The 20,234-nt window shown below is 36.4% G+C and overlaps 2 protein-coding genes and 1 pseudogene across 3 annotated transcripts; 1 reads left to right on the plus strand and 2 right to left on the minus strand.

Annotated features, from left to right (window-relative positions):
- The first annotated feature begins 709 nt into the window (after window positions 1-709).
- On the plus strand, window positions 710-5,335 carry LOC111382088 (nuclear envelope-associated protein 2-like). Of its 2 annotated transcripts, XM_023005959.1 has the most exons (5): window positions 710-1,553; window positions 1,943-2,051; window positions 3,911-4,372; window positions 4,474-4,575; window positions 5,047-5,335. In XM_023005959.1, the coding sequence occupies exons 1-5, from the start codon at window positions 1,384-1,386 to the stop codon at window positions 5,209-5,211; spliced, it is 1,008 nt and encodes a 335-aa protein (XP_022861727.1). In that variant the 5' UTR covers window positions 710-1,383; the 3' UTR covers window positions 5,212-5,335. The 2 variants fall into 2 exon arrangements, with proteins under 2 accessions (XP_022861727.1, XP_022861728.1); XM_023005960.1 differs by lacking the exon at window positions 1,943-2,051 and having other exon boundaries at window positions 711-1,554.
- A 1,106-nt stretch (window positions 5,336-6,441) lies between these two features.
- LOC111382087 (mucin-2-like) lies at window positions 6,442-8,708 on the minus strand. The gene is made up of 4 exons (XM_023005958.1): window positions 8,568-8,708; window positions 7,307-8,050; window positions 7,095-7,221; window positions 6,442-6,980 (listed from the first exon to the last, which is right to left on the minus strand). The coding sequence occupies exons 1-4, from the start codon at window positions 8,623-8,625 to the stop codon at window positions 6,776-6,778; spliced, it is 1,134 nt and encodes a 377-aa protein (XP_022861726.1). The 5' UTR covers window positions 8,626-8,708; the 3' UTR covers window positions 6,442-6,775.
- Window positions 8,709-13,114: 4,406 nt separating this feature from the next.
- Window positions 13,115-20,234, minus strand: part of LOC111382092 — a 34,267-nt pseudogene continuing 27,147 nt past the window's right edge.

Consider the following 20,234-nt stretch of genomic DNA (forward strand, 5'->3'; position numbering starts at 1 on the left):
CAAGTCAACCCAAACGAGCTTCGAAGCTTGTCATTTTCGCCAAAACCCAAGATTCGGACAATCCGAACCAACTCCGAGCCTGATATTTGGCCATTTATTCAAGGCACAACCTAAATCCCGTTATCGCAGCCGTACATTTCTTCCTTGCCTAATTTTAACCGTCCGACAAAGCTAAAATACATTAATGGGGGGAACACTGATTTAGGTGGACACGCTTTATAACTTACACGCTTTGTAACTGTTAGGTTTTCGATACCCAATAAATTTCGGAAGGCTTAAATTTTGACCCAATTATATTCTCTTTTGGAAGGCTTAAATCTTGACCCGTTTACCTCTTTAAAGGTCCAAATTAAAACCTAATCTTAGAGTATATATATGACCATAGCCCTAGCCACTTTTCTTGTGTGGTTTTGAGAGAAAAAAATTAAGGAATCCCGACTACCCTTTTGTGTGTGCTCAATTGAAAAAAGAGGTAGCCGACTTTTCTATTGTTTTCTCTCGAGTCTTGAATTTGAGCCAGTCTTCCTCTATTCTTTGTTATTCATTATAGTCACCATATTGTGTTCTTTGTGAAGACATTGAGTTGAGCAACCGAAGTAAAAATCGTTATTTGGATTGGAGTCATATTTGGGTGTGTTTAATAAGGTTGAAATTGATGAAACTAAGTCCGAAAATTTCACCATCCGAGGTCGATCCTACAATTAAATGGACATTTTAATGAATTTATCATTTAATTAAACCTAATTAAGTTCAGCATTATTTTTTAGTCCTTCTGTAACATTTTCTCTCAATATACTTATACGAATTCCCGTAATTTCTCTATTTTTCGGCCATTTTTCCCGGTTGATTTTCCGCAACGATTTCCTTGTGATAGGTTGAAGTAGAAGCTATTCTGGCTGCTGAAAATCCGCCGATTCACTGGGTATGTGTGTGTATGTAAGCAAGAAGTGATTGCAATTATTTTTTGTTCTTGAAAAATGTGTGCCGAAACAGAACCGTCTTTTGACTGAGAATATTTGCCAAATAGTTTTGAATTTTTGAACTGAGGGTTGAAAATAGCGGAAGCAGGAACCGTCGTTTGACTGAGATTGTATGCCAAGTAGTTTTGAATTTTTGAACTGTGTAAAAAATAGTCAACTAGTCTACATTGTCAAAAAAAATTAAAATTAAAAAAAATAAAATGAGATTGTGAGATTTTGAGAATCTATTATTGCGAGCGTGTATTAAATGGTGTGGGCGACGTGTTTACTCGTTGATGGTGGTGATGCATGCTTGTTCATTTCCAGTGAGGATAGGGTGATAATAAAACAACTTTGTAGGCCTTGATTCGGTGTATGTCGGAGCATTAAAGTTATTTGGACATCTGTGTTTTCCATTCAAGTGATGGCGTCAGTGGTGGAGAATCGATCGGTGGATCCGTTGCTAAAAGATCTGAGTGAGAAGAAGCGGAGCTTCCGTCGGAACGTGGAGTCACTGGCGGCAGAGCTAAAGGAGGTCCGCAGCCGTCTAGCTTCGCAGGAACATTCATATGCTCGCGAAAGCCTTAACAGACAGGTTCGACTCTTTGTTTTTGGATCTGTTTTGATTTTCATAAAATTCATGTATGTATATCTGGAAGTGAATAGTGATATGAATGAAATGATTTCTACCTTTTGTTTTAGTTTAGAAATTCTGGCGAATGTTCTGTGGGTCACCAAATCTTTTCAAAATCATGAATAGTTTAGAGATTGTGCCACTAACAATCTGTTTCTTTTATTTTTATTTTTAGGGGGTGTTTTATAGACTTTTTTTATATAGGAAGTGTGTGGTTGAAAAATAAGGAAATATTTTTGATTTACGTGTAATATTATTTTAATAAAGAATGTGTGGTTGAAAAGAAGAGAAAGAAAAATACATTTTGAAAAAAATGGGTATCAACGGGAGCTTAATTTATATTCATACCGGAAGCAGAAACCAGAGCCCAGTACCTGGAAAAAGAGATAAGTAGATTGCAGAATAGTTTAGAGGAAAGAAATCAGCAGCTTCGGGCTACATCATCTGTGGCCCATATGGTACTTATAATCTCTCTCTATATTTGTCTGCATTTTTCTTGTAATTGAATTTTGGTGAAACTGATGATCTGTAGATCTAATTTTTCATTTTGTTGTATAGGTTACTATCACATACTGATCCTCTTTTAAGGGTACTTTTTGGCTTTTCTTATTTATTCTTTTGGGAAAGTAAGAGTGATAATCATATATTGTACTAATATAAAAAAAAAAAGGTTGAATCCCAAACCTTGAGAGTTCCCATCGCCTGACCTCTAAAGCATCGTGAGGGAGGTAAATCGCAGATATGCTTCAACACAATCAGGGAACGAGAGCTTGCTCGTACACTGGTACTCATAAAGAGTCAAATTCTATATTTTAGGAATCGAATTCTCATACTGCGGTTGTCAATAAGACTGAGACTACCTCATGTCTGTCCTTTTACACCACTATAATTATATCTTCTTGAATATTGTGGTATTATGAATGGTTCTAGTGTCTTGTCTCCTTGTAAAAAAAAGCATGTACTTTCCAAAATAGAGGTGTCTTGGACTGCTGTTACTTCTCCAAATTAGCACTTTCTTAAATGCAGCCATTTTTTGGTGTCTTCATTTTCCAATTATGAACTCTTTTAAGTGTATCCACCTACCTTCTCAGTTATTCTCGTTTCCATTCCCATTTTTTATTATTGGTAATGTTGAGCATTGATTTTAATGGACAATTATGCTGTGTGGTTGAGGGAGAAAATTATGTTTAAGGAACAATCTAGTGGTTGAAGATAAGAAAGTAAAAGAAGAGATGGGATTTGAGTAAATCCACTCAAATCTAATGCAAAATTCTTTTAGTTAATCTAATTCAATAAAGAGATTACATAAGAGTACATTGGGTTAGAATAATTGCAACATTAATTTTATATGACCCCCGGGTCCGTAAATGAAACTCAAACAGTGGTAGAGTTCGTCTCTTAATTCTCACTGACAAAAATTGTTATAAAATGCCTGAAAAATCACCATGAACTTCGATCTTGACCGAAAAGTTTTCGTTTGTGACATTTAATAACCGTCAATCCAGGCTTTCTGTATCCTCCATTGTTTGCACCACACTAGATATGGAAACAAGTATGAACATGTATTGGTCACCCAAGCCTTTTGATTAATACTTGGATTCGAAGCTTGTAGCAGCTAATTGATAGCTATTGCAAAGCGTATCATCCTAATATCTATAGGTTAATTATTCTATATCATATATTTGACATTGAGTCAATGTAATTTTAGAACATGACAAAACATTCGTAGTCAATGTAATTTTAGAACATGACAAAACATTCGTAGTTATATATTTAGATTTTTATTTTTATATGCTCTCTATAACTTTTTAACGAATCGAGAATGGGAAATAATGCTGCTAGAGCTGAGCAAAAACAATGAAGCACTTGTTATATTACTTAGGCTGTTCTGCCTAATATTTTTACTTTGAAGCTTATACCTTGCTTTGATGAGATAAAAATGACTTGTCAATTTCCATTATCCTCGTCAGTAGCAAATCTTATCCATTGATCTTGTAAATTTGTTAAAATTATCTCTAGATAAGCACAAATTCATGGTCAATTTTTAATGCTTCCAAATCAACACCCTATTAAAATCTATAACTATAATGGACACAGACCCAAAACAGTGAGAAACTTTTTCACTTGTTTTGTTCATTTTTATATATATTTTTTGGCTTATATTCCATGGTGAATACTGCCTAATTTTATGAGTAAAAATGGAATTTTGTTTTCACCTCAGTTCTCTTTTACCTATCCACCATATCCTATTGCATATTGTGTTTTCCTTGCTTAATCTTAATTCTGATCCTCGTTCTTTTATTGATAATGTATATAGTATGTGAAGGATTTGGATAATCTGAGATCACAGCTTTCAGCGACTAAAGCAACAGCGGATGCAAGTGCGCTATCTGCTCAATCTGCACAATTACAGTGTTCAGCACTGTTGAAAGAATTAGAAGTGAAAAATTGCTCTTTAAAAGAGCACGAGATTCGTGTGAATAAACTGGGACAACAATTAGATCTTCTTCAGAAAGATCTTCAGTCAAGAGAATTTTTTGAAATGCAACTCAAGGATGAAGTCTTGAGAATTGAGCATGAGATCATTCAAACATTGGCTAAGGCTGGAGCAAATAAAGATTGTGAGCTCTGGAAAATATTAGATGAGGTTTCCCCGAAGAATTTTGAGAAGATGAATAAGCTATTGACTGCAAAGGACGAAGAATTAGCTAAGTTGAGAGATGAAGTCAGGATTATGTCTGCTCATTGGAAGCAGAAGACTAAAGAGTTGGAGTCTCAGGTTTGTTATCTTAACTTGTTTCATAATAGTAACTCTTGAATTGGTTCTCTCATTAGATCTAAGATTATATTTTAATGATCCTTACCTCGTATGTTTGACAGTTAGAGAAGCATCGTAGAGCCGATCAGGAGCTGAAAAAGAAAGTCCTCAAGTTAGAGTTTTGTCTTCAAGAAACTCGATCTCAAACTCGGAAGCTCCGAAGGGTAATTTTCCTTTTATCTTTTATAACTGGTATCCCCATATCATGTTTAATGCACCCCATGGATTACTATTACGGAAGGATGGATCATATATTGAAAAATGATTTATTAATTTACAGCAAATTGCAAAGTAAATATGACTTTAATTCACTACATCTACATCAATATTTGTATAACTATTCTTCTTCTTCTTCTTCTTCTTCTTTTTTCTTCTGGTCGTGTTAATTACTGATGGCATTGACTCTTACTCATATCTACTCCACAGATGGGAGAACGAAGAGATAAAGCGCTGAAGGAACTAAGTGAAAAATGATTTATTAATTTACAGCAAATTGCAAAGTAAATATGACTTTAATTCACTACATCTACATCAATATTTGTATAACTATTCTTCTTCTTCTTCTTCTTCTTCTTTTTTCTTCTGGTCATGTTAATTACTGATGGCATTGACTCTTACTCATATCTACTCCACAGATGGGAGAACGAAGAGATAAAGCGCTGAAGGAACTAAGAGATCAGTTGGCAGCAAAACGACAGGGTACACCAATAAATGAAAAACATAACATATGGGAAACTTCTGGTTTCAAGATTGTAGTTTCCATGTCAATGTTGATCTTAGTAGTATTCTCCAAGAGATAATTTGATCTTAGTAGTATTCTCGAAGATGTAATGTTATCGTATTTTCTTTTCCTAATGTATACTAAGATCAGATGCATAGTGGTAAATTCGATTAGAATAGTGCAAGATTTTGCACTGAGGGTCATTTTCTTTTGTATTTGTTAGAATCCAAACTCCGACCTCATTAAAGTAAAAAATTTCTCAAATCACCCTGCATGCTTTAAACACCAAGGTCGGACGCGTTAGCTTCCCTGGATTGTTGAGTCACATTCCGCGATTTACCTCCCTCACAAAGTTTTAGGGACGGGGCGGTGGGGGCCCTCAAGATTGGGGTTCAACTTTTTTTTTTTTTTACTTAGACATAATGATGCCTAAATAACTGCCACATCATGTCTCTCCCCTCACCATTCTTCAACCAATCAGTTGCCGGTAATAATTAATTGATAATATCTTTTCCTAATGTATACTAAGATCAGATGCGTAGAGGTAAATTCGATTAGAATAGTGCAAAATTTTGCACTGAGGGTCATTTTCTTTTGTATTTGTTAGAATCCAAACTCCGACCTCATTAAAGTAAAAAATTTCTCAAATCACCCTGCATGCTTTAAACACCAAGGTCGGACGCGTTAGCTTCCCTGGATTGTTGAGTCACATTCTGCGATTTACCTCCCTCACAAAGTTTTAGGGATGAGGCGGTGGGGGCTCTCAAGATTGGGGTTCAACTTTTTTTTTTTTTTTTTACTTAGACATTATGATGCCTAAATAACTGCCACATCATGTCTCTCCCCTCACCATTCTTCAACCAATCAGTTGCCGGTAATAATTAATTGATAATGTTGCAAGGTCTAGGCGTAATGATGACCTAACAAGGCTTACCTTGTCAACCAATCAAAGCAAAGGAAACTTGGATAAGAGGCACAAGTTTCCATGAATGTACTGTAGCTGAAATGACATGAATCGGCCAATTGGTGTGAATCAATGGATCCCTCCCAAGGGAGAGCTGGGATTTTCTCAAAGCGATACTTTATTCTTTGGATTACTCTTGTCTTATCATGTATGTTGTCCTTAGATTATTGGAAATAAACACTTCTTTTTCTCTTTGATTGTGAAATTACCTTACATTTTTTGACATCAACATCATTCAACAGCATAACCCTCTTGTATGCACAATTATTAGAATGAAGTGGTTATTATGGCCTCAAGTTTAATGACAATATGGAATTACATAATTATGCGTTGCAGACTGATGAATTATATGAGCAGCAAATAATTTGAAAACCTTTATTTATATATATCTATATGGAACATGCTATTACATCTAATAACCTATTCAATTTCAGCTTCTTCCTGTCCTGCTCCTATTGATTGGCCCCTCTCGAGGTATTTTTTAGGATGATCTAATATATAGCTGCAGAACTAGTAGAGTACATGTAGAAACTGCATCTAGTGCTATTCAGTTCGAAACTTGAGCAGAAAATGACTGATGAGAGCCGAGCACCAAGAATTCTTGACTATTTCCTTCTTCTGCAAACATTTGTACAGCCCAAAACTGATACACTACTTGTGCAATGGTCATCTGATCCATTTATGTATGGAGAAGGTTGCCTCTAATATCAAAAACAAATCTTCCAGTGATAATGGATGTCACTGAAATGATGCAGCCAATAAATGGCTGCAAACTACTCGATGAGGAAATTGAAGCGTTGGCACTTGAAGGGCTTTCACCAAAGCCTGCTGTGGTGCCTCCATATCCAGGATTGCTATTATTTAAGATTGACGGACTAATTGAACTGCAAAAGAGAAAATAACGCGATAAGATGACTACTACATAATACTGAAGAAGCATTTAAGGACATGTTTGGTATGTAGTACTAAATAATATTTTAGTTTCCTTCAGTGTTTACCCAGGGGCTGCTCCAGATGAGGTTCCTGTTGTTGGCATTGGAGTTGCCGTGATCGGGGATGTCGTTGATGATGATGATGATGATGATGTAGAGGATGATGATGTTGGGAAAATGCAAGAACCAGTGCCTGAGTGAAAAAGCAGAAATTCGTGAAAATAAGCTTCCAACTTATTCTTCTGTATAAGATAGGTCCATTGAATTATTGTGCTTACTTGGATTAACATTTGTTGTCACAGCAGTACCCCCGAAATCACAGCTAGTTTGCACTGGATTTTTCTGATAATAGCTATTAAAGGCAAACGATGCATGATATTGCAAACTGGTGGGATTATAGCAGTTTGCACCTTGTTGGATCGCCGAACAATCTGCGCCTCCAAGCCCACAAGCATAATCGAGTGCTGACTGAAGTGTGGTCTCTGGAACTCCGTTCTTTGCAATGCACCAGCTCTGCCCCGGAACTGCAGGTGCGCTGGTAATCGGGCTAGTGGTTGTGGGAGGAGCCACCGGATTTGTGACAGGTATACCTCCTGTCGGGGTGGGATAAGTTGTCACCGGATTACTCACGGGCTGACCTCCCGCATTGGTACTAGGAGTAGTGACTGGATTGGTTACTGGTATTCCGCCATTGACTGGACCAGTATTCGAGACTGGGACTGGCACTGCGTTCGTGAAAGGTGGTGACGGGGTAACTGTGATGGGATTTGCAGGTGGAACGGTGACAATATCGGGAGCGGGATTGGCCGGAGGGGCATTCACTGCGGGGGTCGTCACAGGATTTGTGACGGGGGTCGTCACAGGATTGGTCACCGGTGTCGTAGGAAAGGTTGCTGGTGCATCAGTGAAATCGTGTCGAATTGCTTTGTAAAGTAGTCCTCTGTGCATCATATGTAATGTATGTTGTTCTTGTCTTTCAAATTCTATCTGCTTATTAGCTTCAGCTGGGCACAGAAATATCCCTGCAAATAATACAATTTTTTCTTGTATTATTATTTGACTGCTGCTATAATGCTAAATTTATTAGTATATTTGGCTATGAATTGATAACCATTGACACGGAAACGCTCAAAATAATGGGAAAATTTGTACGAGTTTTTCCTCTTCAAATTACATATAAAAAGATCTAATTTATATGTATAAATGATCATAAAACAAAGATTCTTTTCTATAGTAATTACACGATCAAACTAATATAAATAAATCTTGTTTTAACTGAAGAGCTAGAAAATTATTCATGCATGTTTCACGGTCTAACACTCCGATAATTCAAAGATAGTAAGATTTTAAATTTCTTTAGAAGGATAATAATTGCTATTTTTGAAAATCTTTCACTCTTATACATTTAGTTTCAATAGGAATCAATAAGTACTTAGCATGGAAGCATGACTTTGCTTTCCTATCAACGTCAATGTAACAGTACCAGGTTAAGCCTTATTCTCTATAAATTTGAACGGTTTCAAGAGAGTATATACTTACCAGAAGAGCAGAAACAAATAATAGATAGGAAGAATAAGAAGAGAAACTGTGGAGCCATATTTTAGGAAGAAGTTTACAGTTTCTGGGCTAGTTTCCAAATGGATTTTTAATGCCAATTACGACAGTTTTTAAAACAAGAATGAAACAAGATGGGCTTTTAGACGGAGCAAAAAAGTCTACAAGATAAAGGTGCATGAGAAAAGGATGAAAAAGTAAAAGGAAGAATATGTGATGACGATGATAAAGTAAAGTGATTTCTTTGTGGTGAAGAATGAAATTGAATATCTTTTGCCTCTCTAAAGTCGAAAGAATCAACAAAAACAGCCCATGTTCCATATCTTTACAAATATTAGCTCGAAATTAGCAGAATTTGGCAAGGTGGTGAAGCACATGCATGCTCAAACGTAAAGAAGTGGATAAACCTCATCTCCGTTTGATCTAAGTCCCTATTTGACAACCATTCCTTCTCATTCTTTTTTCTCGTACTCATTTTCAATCAGGGGCGGACGCAAATATTCTTAGTTAGAGGGGCACAATCAAAATTTTTACAAATCGAATACTTTGTTCTTAATTTTTGAATGATTTATAATTGACTGAGAAAATACAGATTTACATTTAAAAAATATTTCTTCATTCATATTTTGCTCATCGTAAGAAAATAAATATTTATATTTAAAAAATTTATAGTGTATTTAATACAAACAATCAATTCAAGTGATCAAAAGAAAAAAAACATATAACCAATATTCAATCAAATAAATATAATTCTTTAAATATAAGTTAAATTGAAGATAATCAATTCAGTCACATTCTATGTACACAAATAGGATAGAAGAAAATGCAAATTTAGGTTCTAATTAATTGAAAATTTGTAGTAGATATGATAATTTATAGAAAAATTATAGAAAATTTTTAAAAAATTAGAAGGGTTAAGGTTTTGGTAAAATATGTGAAAGTGAATGTAAGATAGAACAAGAGAAATGAGAAAAAAATTCAAATTTATTATGATTTTGTCTCTGTTTGATGATGGTTAAAATTAGATTTTTAGTATATTTTGATAAAAGTTAAAAAGTTAAGGATTCGATGAAATATGTTATTAAAATTAATTATTAACTTTGATTTATATTAAAATTTAGATTTCAATTAATACGAAACAGAACTTATCAAAAAAAAAAAAAAAAAGGGTCAAATCTCAAAAGTTGGGGAGTCACATGACCCCCAGGACCCCACTTGGGTCAGCCATGTTTTCAACTACATATTTACAAAACAAAATATTCTTCACGTAAACCTAAATTTTTTTTTTTTTTACTTTTTACCACACATTCTTCCAAATTTAAAACTTGTTCTTACCACAACAAAGTTCTGTAAACCGGTGGCTAAACTTTATTACAATTAAACTACTTGTACAAAGTAGTTTGACAAAAATGGTTGACAAAGTGTGTGTACAAGATCAAGATCAATGGATTTTGTTGCTTTCAAGAAAACTGTTTTTGAATTGAATGGTCTTAATTTTGACAACAACCACTTTGTCAACCTTTTTTGTAAATCTACTTTGTAAGCATACCATCACTCACTTTATTATTACGTGTACTAGTTTCGAGGATGGATGAGATATAGTTAGGGAAGTTTTTGAGAGAATGTGGGTTTATGGCGAAAATTGTTTCGGGATCCCTTTCTAAAGTTAAATTGTTGATGTCGAAAATTTCTGAAATCTCTTGTATCAACTTTCTACAGAATCATGCCTTAAATTTGCCAGAAAGGATATCCATACACGAGTTCAAAAGGGAGGTGGTGATTTGCCTTCTCTGATACTTGAGTTAATGTTCGAGTTGTGGTTTGAAAATTGAACGGGTTGTGTTTTGGATTCATTCTAAAATGTACATGTACTTTATCCCCTTTCTGACAAAGCATTTTGATGAAATGTGTGGTTGAAAAATAAATAAAAATTGTGGGTCCAATAAAATGACATTAAAAAAAAAAAAAAAATTAGAAAAAGCTTTACCAGACAAGATATTGAGTATGGTGGGAAAATGAGTATTCTTAGACAAAGAAATTAGATGTAAGGCCTTATTCAAGGATATATGTTAGCTAAAGGTGGTCGATATTGACGGCTTTCTCTTGCACTAAAATACATCCATAAGCCATATTAAATTCAATTTCAAGGGTGACAAGTGCCTTGTTGTTGGTTGAGTAGTTTAATCGAGTGCAACTAAGTTACTCAACCTGATATACTTTTTATAAGCATTATGGTGAATCAGAGATTTTGATCGTTACCTAACTCAAGAAACTTTTTGCTAGTCACTCCTCGACTTTATGTAGGCTGGTCTAACCCATTTTACATGAAATTGATGGGTATATCACTATTCATTAGTAGGCAAAGCCAAAGCGATATCTTATCACCACATATTGTATAGCTTATCTAAAAAATGATACACTGCCCAATCCTCCAAATATTTTAAGACCCACATTTTATTTTACCGACACCCCTTTTTCTTTACATGGTCATGAATGGACATAGATTGTTTAAGTAGAGTTATTTTCATGGTAGATCAATCAGAAAATTCTAGATTTTTTTCTGGGTTTGGACACACAAATAGTTGATCAAGGTACAAGTGGACCCAAGGAAATAATCTTGAAGAGACTCGTAATCCATAAAAGGAAAAATGAAATGAATCAGAAATAGGATTAACTAATGGTCCAAACTAAAGGGGGCCAATGACTAGAAGAACGTAATTTTTGCTGCTTATTATTATTATTATTATTTTCTTTAAATTAGTCACTTTGTAAGTGACCAAAATGACAACTTTTAATTTACGCGTGGAGTATGAAATTTATCCTTTAAAAAAAAAAAATTTATATGGGTGAAGTTCGGTAAGTTTACAATTTTTTAGGCAAAAAGATAGCTTCGAAGATGATATCATTATCCACAAGAAGCTAGCCTCTGTGACATTTTTCTTCCTCCAATACGATTCAAATTATCTCGTTACACATTAAATTGTCTAAAAATGCATAATGCTAGGTAATACCCAAGCCTTTACGGCAATTCTCTATCTTAACAATAGTATAAAGTTCTTTGAGAACACGTATTGTCTTGTGGGAATCGATTGTAACTTTCTTTTTTTTTTTTTTTTTTTTTTCTTTTTTCTTTTATCGGAAGGTGACAATTTTATAGTATTTGTAAAAATTAACTATTTCATATCATGGTATACCATTTCTCTTTTGCCTTTTTAATTTTTTGTTTTGTTTAGTTATGAGTAGGGTGTAGTTTTTCCATCAAGCTCGAACAATTTTCGACCCATCAACTTACTAGCAACAGGGACTGTAAATTGGAATTGTGAATAGATCATAACATACGATTAAACAAGAAGATGTTTCTTTACATTTGTTTACATGGTTCGAACCTAACCTAAGCTAAGCTGTAGATTCGTTCCCATGGTTCAATCCTCTCGCAGGCGCCTTTTACTTTAATGAACTTATTACACATTATTAAGTGCTAAAAAATTAAAACTTGAAGAGCCAAAGAAATTGTTTATATATATCTGATGGCAAAGATGCATTTAACATGGCTCTGATTTGTGGAAGAATCAGCTACTTTTTTTCATCTTTGTGACTTAATTCTGCTTTTTCTAAATGAATATAAAGTTTGTTGTCTGATTCATGTTACCCTCAGCAAAAAAGAAGGAAGGCCATATCAGATAATTTTAAATAAATAGATTAAAGGATTTTGCTGATTTTGGGGGAAAACAGAGTGGCCTATTCGTTATATAAAGAACTTGTGCCTTTCTTGACTTTTTTTTTTTTGGGTACATTGAATCAAAATCTGAAAAGACTTAACAGATCTTTGTTTGTTGAAGTTAATACAGTGTAATTCAGTAGCCCAGGCATCTCATTTTCTACACTGGTAATCTGGTAGAAAAATATGACCGTAATCAAGCCCGTGTGCAGCGTGCACTGAGTCGACTTAAAGGTGACCCAACCAGCTTTACACCTAGTCGTGAATTCTCAAAGTCCAGCTCTGCTTAATATTTATTCCACCAAGAAGTTAGATGTTTGAGAAGAAAAAAATTTCATTTGGGTTCATACTTGCTTAAATGAACCATAATAACTATGTTGTCTACATCCGTGTCGCTCTATTACCATCCTATCATGCGCGATTCGCACTCAAATATAGCATAGTTTTTGTGTAAGAAAATGTGAGGAGAAAACGCATATTTATATTACCTTTTTACGAAATAGTACTATTTCAACTCTGAGAAGCGTAACTTGTGATTGAGCATCACTGTCGTTACGTGTCATTTTACTTGCATACATGCATATTTACGTTATTAGTAGCATAGATTGGAGACAATCATGCACTACAATCTTGAAACCAAACAATCAACTTAGAAGTAAAATACCTTTTCCGTGGGGCAATGGTGAAAGGAATTAGTCGAGAAAGTAATAATAGAGCGAGGTAAAAAGACTATATTTCACCTTGCAAGAGAATACAGCAACAAAATAATCTTTGTTTTTGATACATATACACAATTGAAAATGATTATATATTTTCACCTTCTTTGGAAGTTCAACTTCCCAATACAATATGAAAAAAGATAAGCAAAAAGAATAGGGCAAAGAGTTAAAATTACAGCCACAATAGGTAATTGACTATAGTGAAACCCAAAAAAAATCATTTAGAAAGGTTTTTACTGTTTCAGTTTCTCCAAACACATCAATGTCCTTTTCAAGATCTCCATATTGTGAAGTAAGCATACAATTTAATGTCCAAGAAGAAGGTGCTAGATAATGGAACCACACCCACCATGTCGGGATTTGCTGCAAATTTAAACAACAAAATTGTTTTGTTTAGTACATAGCAATATAGAATGAAATTATAATGATATAAAAGAGTTCTAATATCGCATGCACGATTTATAACACTTATGAAGAGAAGAAAGGCTTACCGGGCGAGGAATGAGGAATCCAGAAAACAGGTTGAGCATCGAGTAGAAGATTGACTATCCAATTGCAGCTAGTGGAATGCTTGGCGTCATAGAGATTAGCAACATTCCTTGATAAGTGAAGTATGCTAATATACAAAACATAGAATAGAAGTACAAGAACACCTTACATGGTGACCAATAGAATCCAATCATCGGATATGTGATGACTGTATATGCGAGTGCTTGGGTGAAGGTATATGGAACTTCGATAATGACCTACAAAATCAATAACATGCTTTAATAGACTGTCTCTATACATTCTAGGAGAACAGCACACTTAAGACAACTTCTTGAATTCTAAGATCAGTTTTAAGGTTGAGTGTACAAATAATTTAGCATCTACTAAGTAGTTATACCTGTGCAGCTGCATAAGCCCATGAGGCATACATTCCGGCAAACCTCTCTCTATAGAAAACAGATCTCTCCGTGGTCACATATGGTAAAACTGTAGTGGAATTGTTTATGCCAGAGAAGATTGTGGCACTAAACATTGAAGCAAATATGGTGAATATATTCTGTGCTTCATTTCTGTCAAATGAAAACGAAATCAAGAAATTTTCATTGGATGGAAAGGATTATCAGAAATTTAAATTCAAAGGATTTAGTTTATTTGCCGGCTCAGTTTAATGTTGTTGAAAAACGCTAAAATCTACTTACATGTTCTTCCCCTGACCCCAAAATAGAACTCCAAGAATTGAAGATGTGAAAAGCATATGTATAAATCGCATCAGGTTGTAGGTAGGACTTCGCCAATAAGACAAGTGCTGCTTCCAGAGGCAGGCTTTGAATTGTCCCCAACCATTTTGTGAGTACTGGGTTGGAAAATGCAAATCTTTTGAACCAGGAGGAGGTTTACTCAGATTTTCGACAAGTTCGTTGTTAGTCCTACAAGCCAAGATAATAGAATATGAGTATCGCACAACTGCTTAGTTCCAGCTATTACGAGTAGATAAAAACATACTGATCAATCAATGGTCAACACAACTAAATCATTAAATATGTTGTCAACTTTTAGAACTCGAGATTCAATATGTTGGTTTTATGCTTGAGCTACAATTTATTACTCTCCGACGAACTAATATGTATGCAGCACACGTACTCACAGCTTTATGCCGATGAAACAATGTATCAATGTCCAATGATAGTCCAGATACTCGTCTTTTAAGATAATGAAACATGATAATGATCCAAGAAACTTGGATGAGAAGGGATTCCTGACTGCGCTTTTGTATGAACACGTGGAATGCAAAGATTAATGTCTTGCTCTTAATGCTTGTGAGAACAAAATTTAATGCACGGAAAGTCCATACAAATATGTTCACAACTAGGTCCGTGGTAGCAACATGTGAAGTTATTCAGCACTGGACTTACTCATACAAAGCAGAATTCTCATAAATCTCAGCAAAGTCTAATCCAAGTTCAGCTTCTGAAGATGTCGAGGTGACCTCTAACATCCATGTAGCTGGATTGTATCTATCTCTGATTCTTGGCACCCCGGATGTACCCTGTCGTGAAGTGAAAATGATGAGATTAATAAGCTCCGCACTGATGAAGAAGTTGTTCGATCAAGTTGGCGGATGAAAAAGGAAACTGAACCTGTCGAACAGGTATATCCATTAAGATGGAAACTAACCTGAAAGTAGTTGATTACTTCAGAGGAATTCCTCCCCAAAGGACCATAGTAGATCGTCCGTCCACCAGTTTTCAAGAGAAGTAACTACAAAAGGTTTTGAAGGGCACATTTGTGATATACTCTATGGATATGTATTCTATGCAGGGATCACAAAGACAGAAATGGCTACAAGAGATCTTTTTACTTGAAATTTGGAATTTGTTTTCATTTAACACTGATTGTTGACACTTCTATCACTTCTAAGAACAAAAGAATGCACGTGAAATTTATCATCCTAATTCAATATGGATATCAACTTGGTGGTAGAACCCATCAAACAATATTCAGCTACTGGTTTTCTAAAGGCCACAAAATGTTTATTATGAGTCTGACCGTATGAGAACCATCACCTATTCTCCGAAAGCGAAATTATAAACTTAAAAGTAATTTAACAATACAAGATAGAGAGTTGATTATGATCTGTATAATACAATGATGCAAATGAAAAAATGTAAGGTGATAAAAGATAGATTGACAGTATGCTGTTACAAATAAATAAGTATTTCTATTTTCTGATACTGGTGAAGTTATATATAACTTCATTAAGTCTTGTACAAAATGTGGGAAAACTCCAATAGTTTTTTCTTTTTGCATAACTAACCTCTGCAATACCAAGATATTCATATTAAACCTATTTTTTGGCTGATTAATGTAAAGTAATTTATATTTCAGAGAGTGCTGCAAGAAAACAGAAGGAGATGCAAATATTTTCTTCGTTTTAGAATTCTACCATAAAACTAATTTATGCTGAAACGCATGACTATAATTAAGGTGTAGTTTTATACATGCTCACCATTTATCATACAAGTATGTACGAAATTTTACTAACTAAAGCTCACACCAATAGCTACCAGATAAAGCCATTATATGGTAATCAAAGTACATAACTATTTTCTAATTGATTAGTATCAACCTTTACAACTAATAAAGTTAAATGGTAATGTTCTAAGATTCTTAAAAACTAGTTCGCAGTTATTTACCTCATCAAATGCCTCAAATATGTCAATACTCGGTTGGTGAATTGTGCAAACTATTGTTCTCCCTGTGTTTGTCACATTTTTTACTGCACGCATGACAATAGCTGCTGCTCTAGCATCTAGTCCAATCGTAGGTTCATCCATAAAAATGATGGAGGGGTTAGCGACAAGCTCCACGGCTATGGTGAGCCGCTTGCGTTGCTCGGTCGATAGACCACTGATACCTGGCTTCCCCACTAACTCATCTTTAATTCCATCAAGCTCAATGGTCTCGAGGACTTCCTTCACAAAGTCCTACAGAATATCCACTGAAAATTAGACAGACATGGACGTTGGATGTACAACCAGTTGGAAGTTTGAACTTTTTATATGAGTGGTGACATACATATTTTCTTTCTGAGTTGATCTGCGGATCAAGACGCAGCCAAGTGGAAAAAATAAGTGATTCTTCCACGGTAATTTGAGGAGAATGTATGTCAGTTTGCTCACAGTAACCAGATATCCTAGCAAATGTCCTTTGAACTTTAGGATACCCTCCAATTTTAATTTCTCCTTTCACAGTTCCACTAGTCTTTCTACCAGCAAGAACATCAAGAAGAGTTGTTTTTCCAGCTCCACTGATACCCATAAGTGCTGTAAGAACACCAGGTCTAAATGTACCAGAGATATTGCGAAGAAGTTGGAGCTGTTTTTGCTTAAAACCACGCTCTTTCATTGCCTAAAAACAAAACAAAAGGACCATTCTATCCCATGTAATTTTGTTCCACTGGCTCTTGATAAATTTGAGGCTGTCCAAAATATAAATTTAATAGATTTGTGGTTACCTTCGGGGTTTCCATGTAGTACTACACATTTTGAAATGCCACAGTCAGAGGTTCAAAGGGCAAAACCATCTTTCCTGCAGCATGTGATGAGAGATTCATCAAGTGAAAAAATATATATTATTTGATTAAGGAATAAAACATAATATATTTCCAGAAAGAAAATGGAAAAGTTTCCAACCTCGTCGGGATTCAGCATTCTTGCTAGAAAGAGGAATACTGGGCCGTGCTTCTGTACCTTCTATTTGTGAGAGCTTTTCTCCTGAAATGATTGCACGAGATCCCGGAGCTGCATAATTTTGAGAGGCAAAAAATTAAACTATGCTCATCTTCTACGATTTCATTTTAATTATGTTCAACAACATACTTACGTTTTAAATAGCTCAAGGCCAATGTAAATCCAATGTTAATGTTAGGAAAACACCTCCCAAAGATAGCCCAATGATCAAACAAAGTTGATAATGTGAAAATTTCCAAAACACTTGAAGAACAAGAAAATGAGGAAGAAATGATTTCAATGGAATATATGAAGATCAATGTGTTTGGATTACTTGAACAAGCCTCAAGTTAATCCCCAAGAAAGAAAATAACTTTGAATTTATACCCAAGATGAATAACCTTCTATCTTGTAAAAATTCTCACCAAGTTTTCTCTCTAATTTTCTCTCTAGGTCTTGTGTTAAAATGAAGGGGGGAAAGAATGGCTATATATATAGCCTATCGGGGCGCCTAGGCGCCATGCAACGGTTTTCCTCCAGCACTCGGGGCGCCTAGGCGCCAGGTTTCTGTCTGCCTAAACATACGGGGTGCCTAGGCGCCATGTTTCTGCCGGAGAGGCAGAAATTGGGCGCCTAGGCGCCCACTCCTGGCGCCTGGGCGCCCCGGCAGAACCAGCAGCCCTTCCTCCAGCTTCTTCAGCTTCTCTTCTTCTCACAATTCTTCATCTCGTACATCATTTGATAGACCTCAAATTTTGGACGAACACAAGAAGAAGTAGCAAGCACCAACTCGGCTGCATCATTCAAACCATGATTGCCTACGTACCCAAAACTCGGGATCAAGCCTCCGTAGTTCACCTCCACCTTCATATACTCTCCACCTCATTTCAACCTCGCCCCGAAAGGGCCATGCCCTCTCGGACATATCAACACAGACTAATGTGAAGCAAGTCCAAGCAATGTTGAAACTTGCTACCCGTCACCACTTTGGTTAACATGTCAGCTGGGTTCTCATTTGTGTGTACCTTCGAGAGTGAAATATCACCTTCCTCTATAACATCACGCACAAAATGATACCTGACGTCAATATGCTTGGTTCGAGCATGATGAACCTGATTCTTAGCCAAGTGAATCGCACTCTGGCTATCACACCACAAATCCACACAATCCTGCTCAATCCCCAAATCATCTAGAAGACCCCACAACCACAATGCTTCCTTCACTCCCTCTGCCATGGCCATCTACTCGACCTCTGTAGTAGAAAGTGCAACTGTAGCCTGTAACATCGATCGCCAACTAATTGGGGCACCATGTATGCAAAACACATATCCAGTAGTAGATCGTCGTCTATCTAGATCACCTGCATAATCCGAGTCCACAAACCCACTTATATGACATGCATTTCCACCAAAACATAGACCCGTATCCGCGGTACCTTTTAAGTACCTCAGGGTCCACTTCACAGCTTCCCAGTGTGCCTTCCCCGGATTCGCCATGAATCTACTGACCACACTCACCGCCTGTGAAATATCTGGGCGTGTACACAACATGGCATACATCAAATTGCCAACTGCACTAGCATAAGGCACACTATCCATGCGTACCTTTTCTTCCACTGTAGTAGGAGACTGTTTACCAGAGAGCCTAAAATGTGGAGCCAATGGAGTCACCGCCGACTTTGCACCTTGCAACCCGAACCTAGCAATAACCCGCTCAATGTAGCCTTTATGACTCAAGAACATTCGCCGGTTCGTCCTCTCTCTTCTGATCTCCATACCCAGTATTTTCCTAGCAGCCCCCATATCCTTCATCTCAAACTCTTTACCAAGTTGAGATTTCAACTTATCTATCTCCACCTTGCTTTTCGAAGCGATAAGCATGTCATCCACATATAGAAGAAGATAGTTATAGTTACCTCCTCGAAGTTTCCGAATATAAACACAACAGTCATACTCACTTCTGGAGAAACCATGCTTTAGCATGAAGGAGTCAAATCGCTTGTACCATTGCCGAGGAGATTGCTTCAATCCATATGGTGATTTTCTCAAGCGACATACCTGACATTCCTTATCCTCAACCTTGTAGCCCTCAGGTTGATCCATATAGATCTCCTCATCCAAGTCCCCGTGCAAGAAGGCGGTTTTGACATCGAGTTGTTCCAGCTCAAGATCATGATGAGCAACAATACTCATTAGCACCCGAATGGAAGTGTGCTTGACCACAGGAGAAAAGATCTCATTGTAGTCAACTCCCTCTCTTTGTGCAAACCCCTTAGCCACTAACCTCGCTTTGAATCTTGTACCACCGAGCTTGGTAGGATCCTCCTTCTTTTTATACAACCACTTGCAACCAATAGCATTCTTACCTATGGGCAATGGGACAACCTCCCATGTTTGGTTCTTGTGAAGTGATTCCATCTCTTCTTCCATTGCCGCCAACCAACTCTCGCTATTGTTGTTTAAAATAGCTTCCTTGAAAGTGGTAGGCTCATCATCCTCCACCGAGAGTGCATACTCAACCAAATTTGTCTGCCCATAGTGCCTCAAAGGCTCGTCTGACCCCAACTTTAGAACTCGTTTGTAAGTACGGCGTGGCCTAGAGGAAGCCAAGTTATCTGCGAGCTGCTGCTGTTGCTGTGCCTGTACATTCTCTTGCTGAATCGCCTCTTGTTCAAGTGCATCATCACTCTCATCTTGAGTGTCTGTTTGATGCTCCTCTTGAACATGCCTAGAATCAGGTTGATCTCTAGGTTCTATGTCAACAACTTGAGACATTGTAGTCTCAACATCATCACCACCGGGCACTGTAGCTTTCAACGAAGCTACCATGGAGTTCTCATCAAAGGTAACATCTCTGCTGATTATGAACTTAGAATCCTCTAAACACCAAAGGCGATAGCCTTTAACACCTGCCGCATACCCCAAGAATATAGCCTTCTTGGCCCTCGCATCAAGCTTTCCCTCGTTGACATGATAGTAGGCTGTGCATCCGAATGTTC

The sequence above is a fragment of the Olea europaea genome, unplaced genomic scaffold (assembly GCF_002742605.1).
Source record: "Olea europaea var. sylvestris unplaced genomic scaffold, O_europaea_v1 scaffold2433, whole genome shotgun sequence".
Taxonomy (NCBI): Eukaryota; Viridiplantae; Streptophyta; class Magnoliopsida; order Lamiales; family Oleaceae; genus Olea; species Olea europaea.

Coding starts and splice junctions, on each gene's coding strand:
- LOC111382087 (XM_023005958.1), bottom strand. CDS start 8,625: ATGGCTCCACAGTTTCTCTTCTTATTCTTCCTATCTATTATTTGTTTC. Junction 8,051..8,567: donor TATTTGTTTCTGCTCTTCTG/GTAAGTATATAC, acceptor TATTATTTGCAG/GGATATTTCTGTGCCCAGCT. Junction 6,981..7,094: donor TCATCTGGAGCAGCCCCTGG/GTAAACACTGAA, acceptor TCTCTTTTGCAG/TTCAATTAGTCCGTCAATCT.
- LOC111382088 (XM_023005959.1), top strand. CDS start 1,384: ATGGCGTCAGTGGTGGAGAATCGATCGGTGGATCCGTTGCTAAAAGAT. Junction 1,554..1,942: donor CGCGAAAGCCTTAACAGACA/GGTTCGACTCTT, acceptor TATATTCATACC/GGAAGCAGAAACCAGAGCCC. Junction 2,052..3,910: donor CATCATCTGTGGCCCATATG/GTACTTATAATC, acceptor TAATGTATATAG/TATGTGAAGGATTTGGATAA.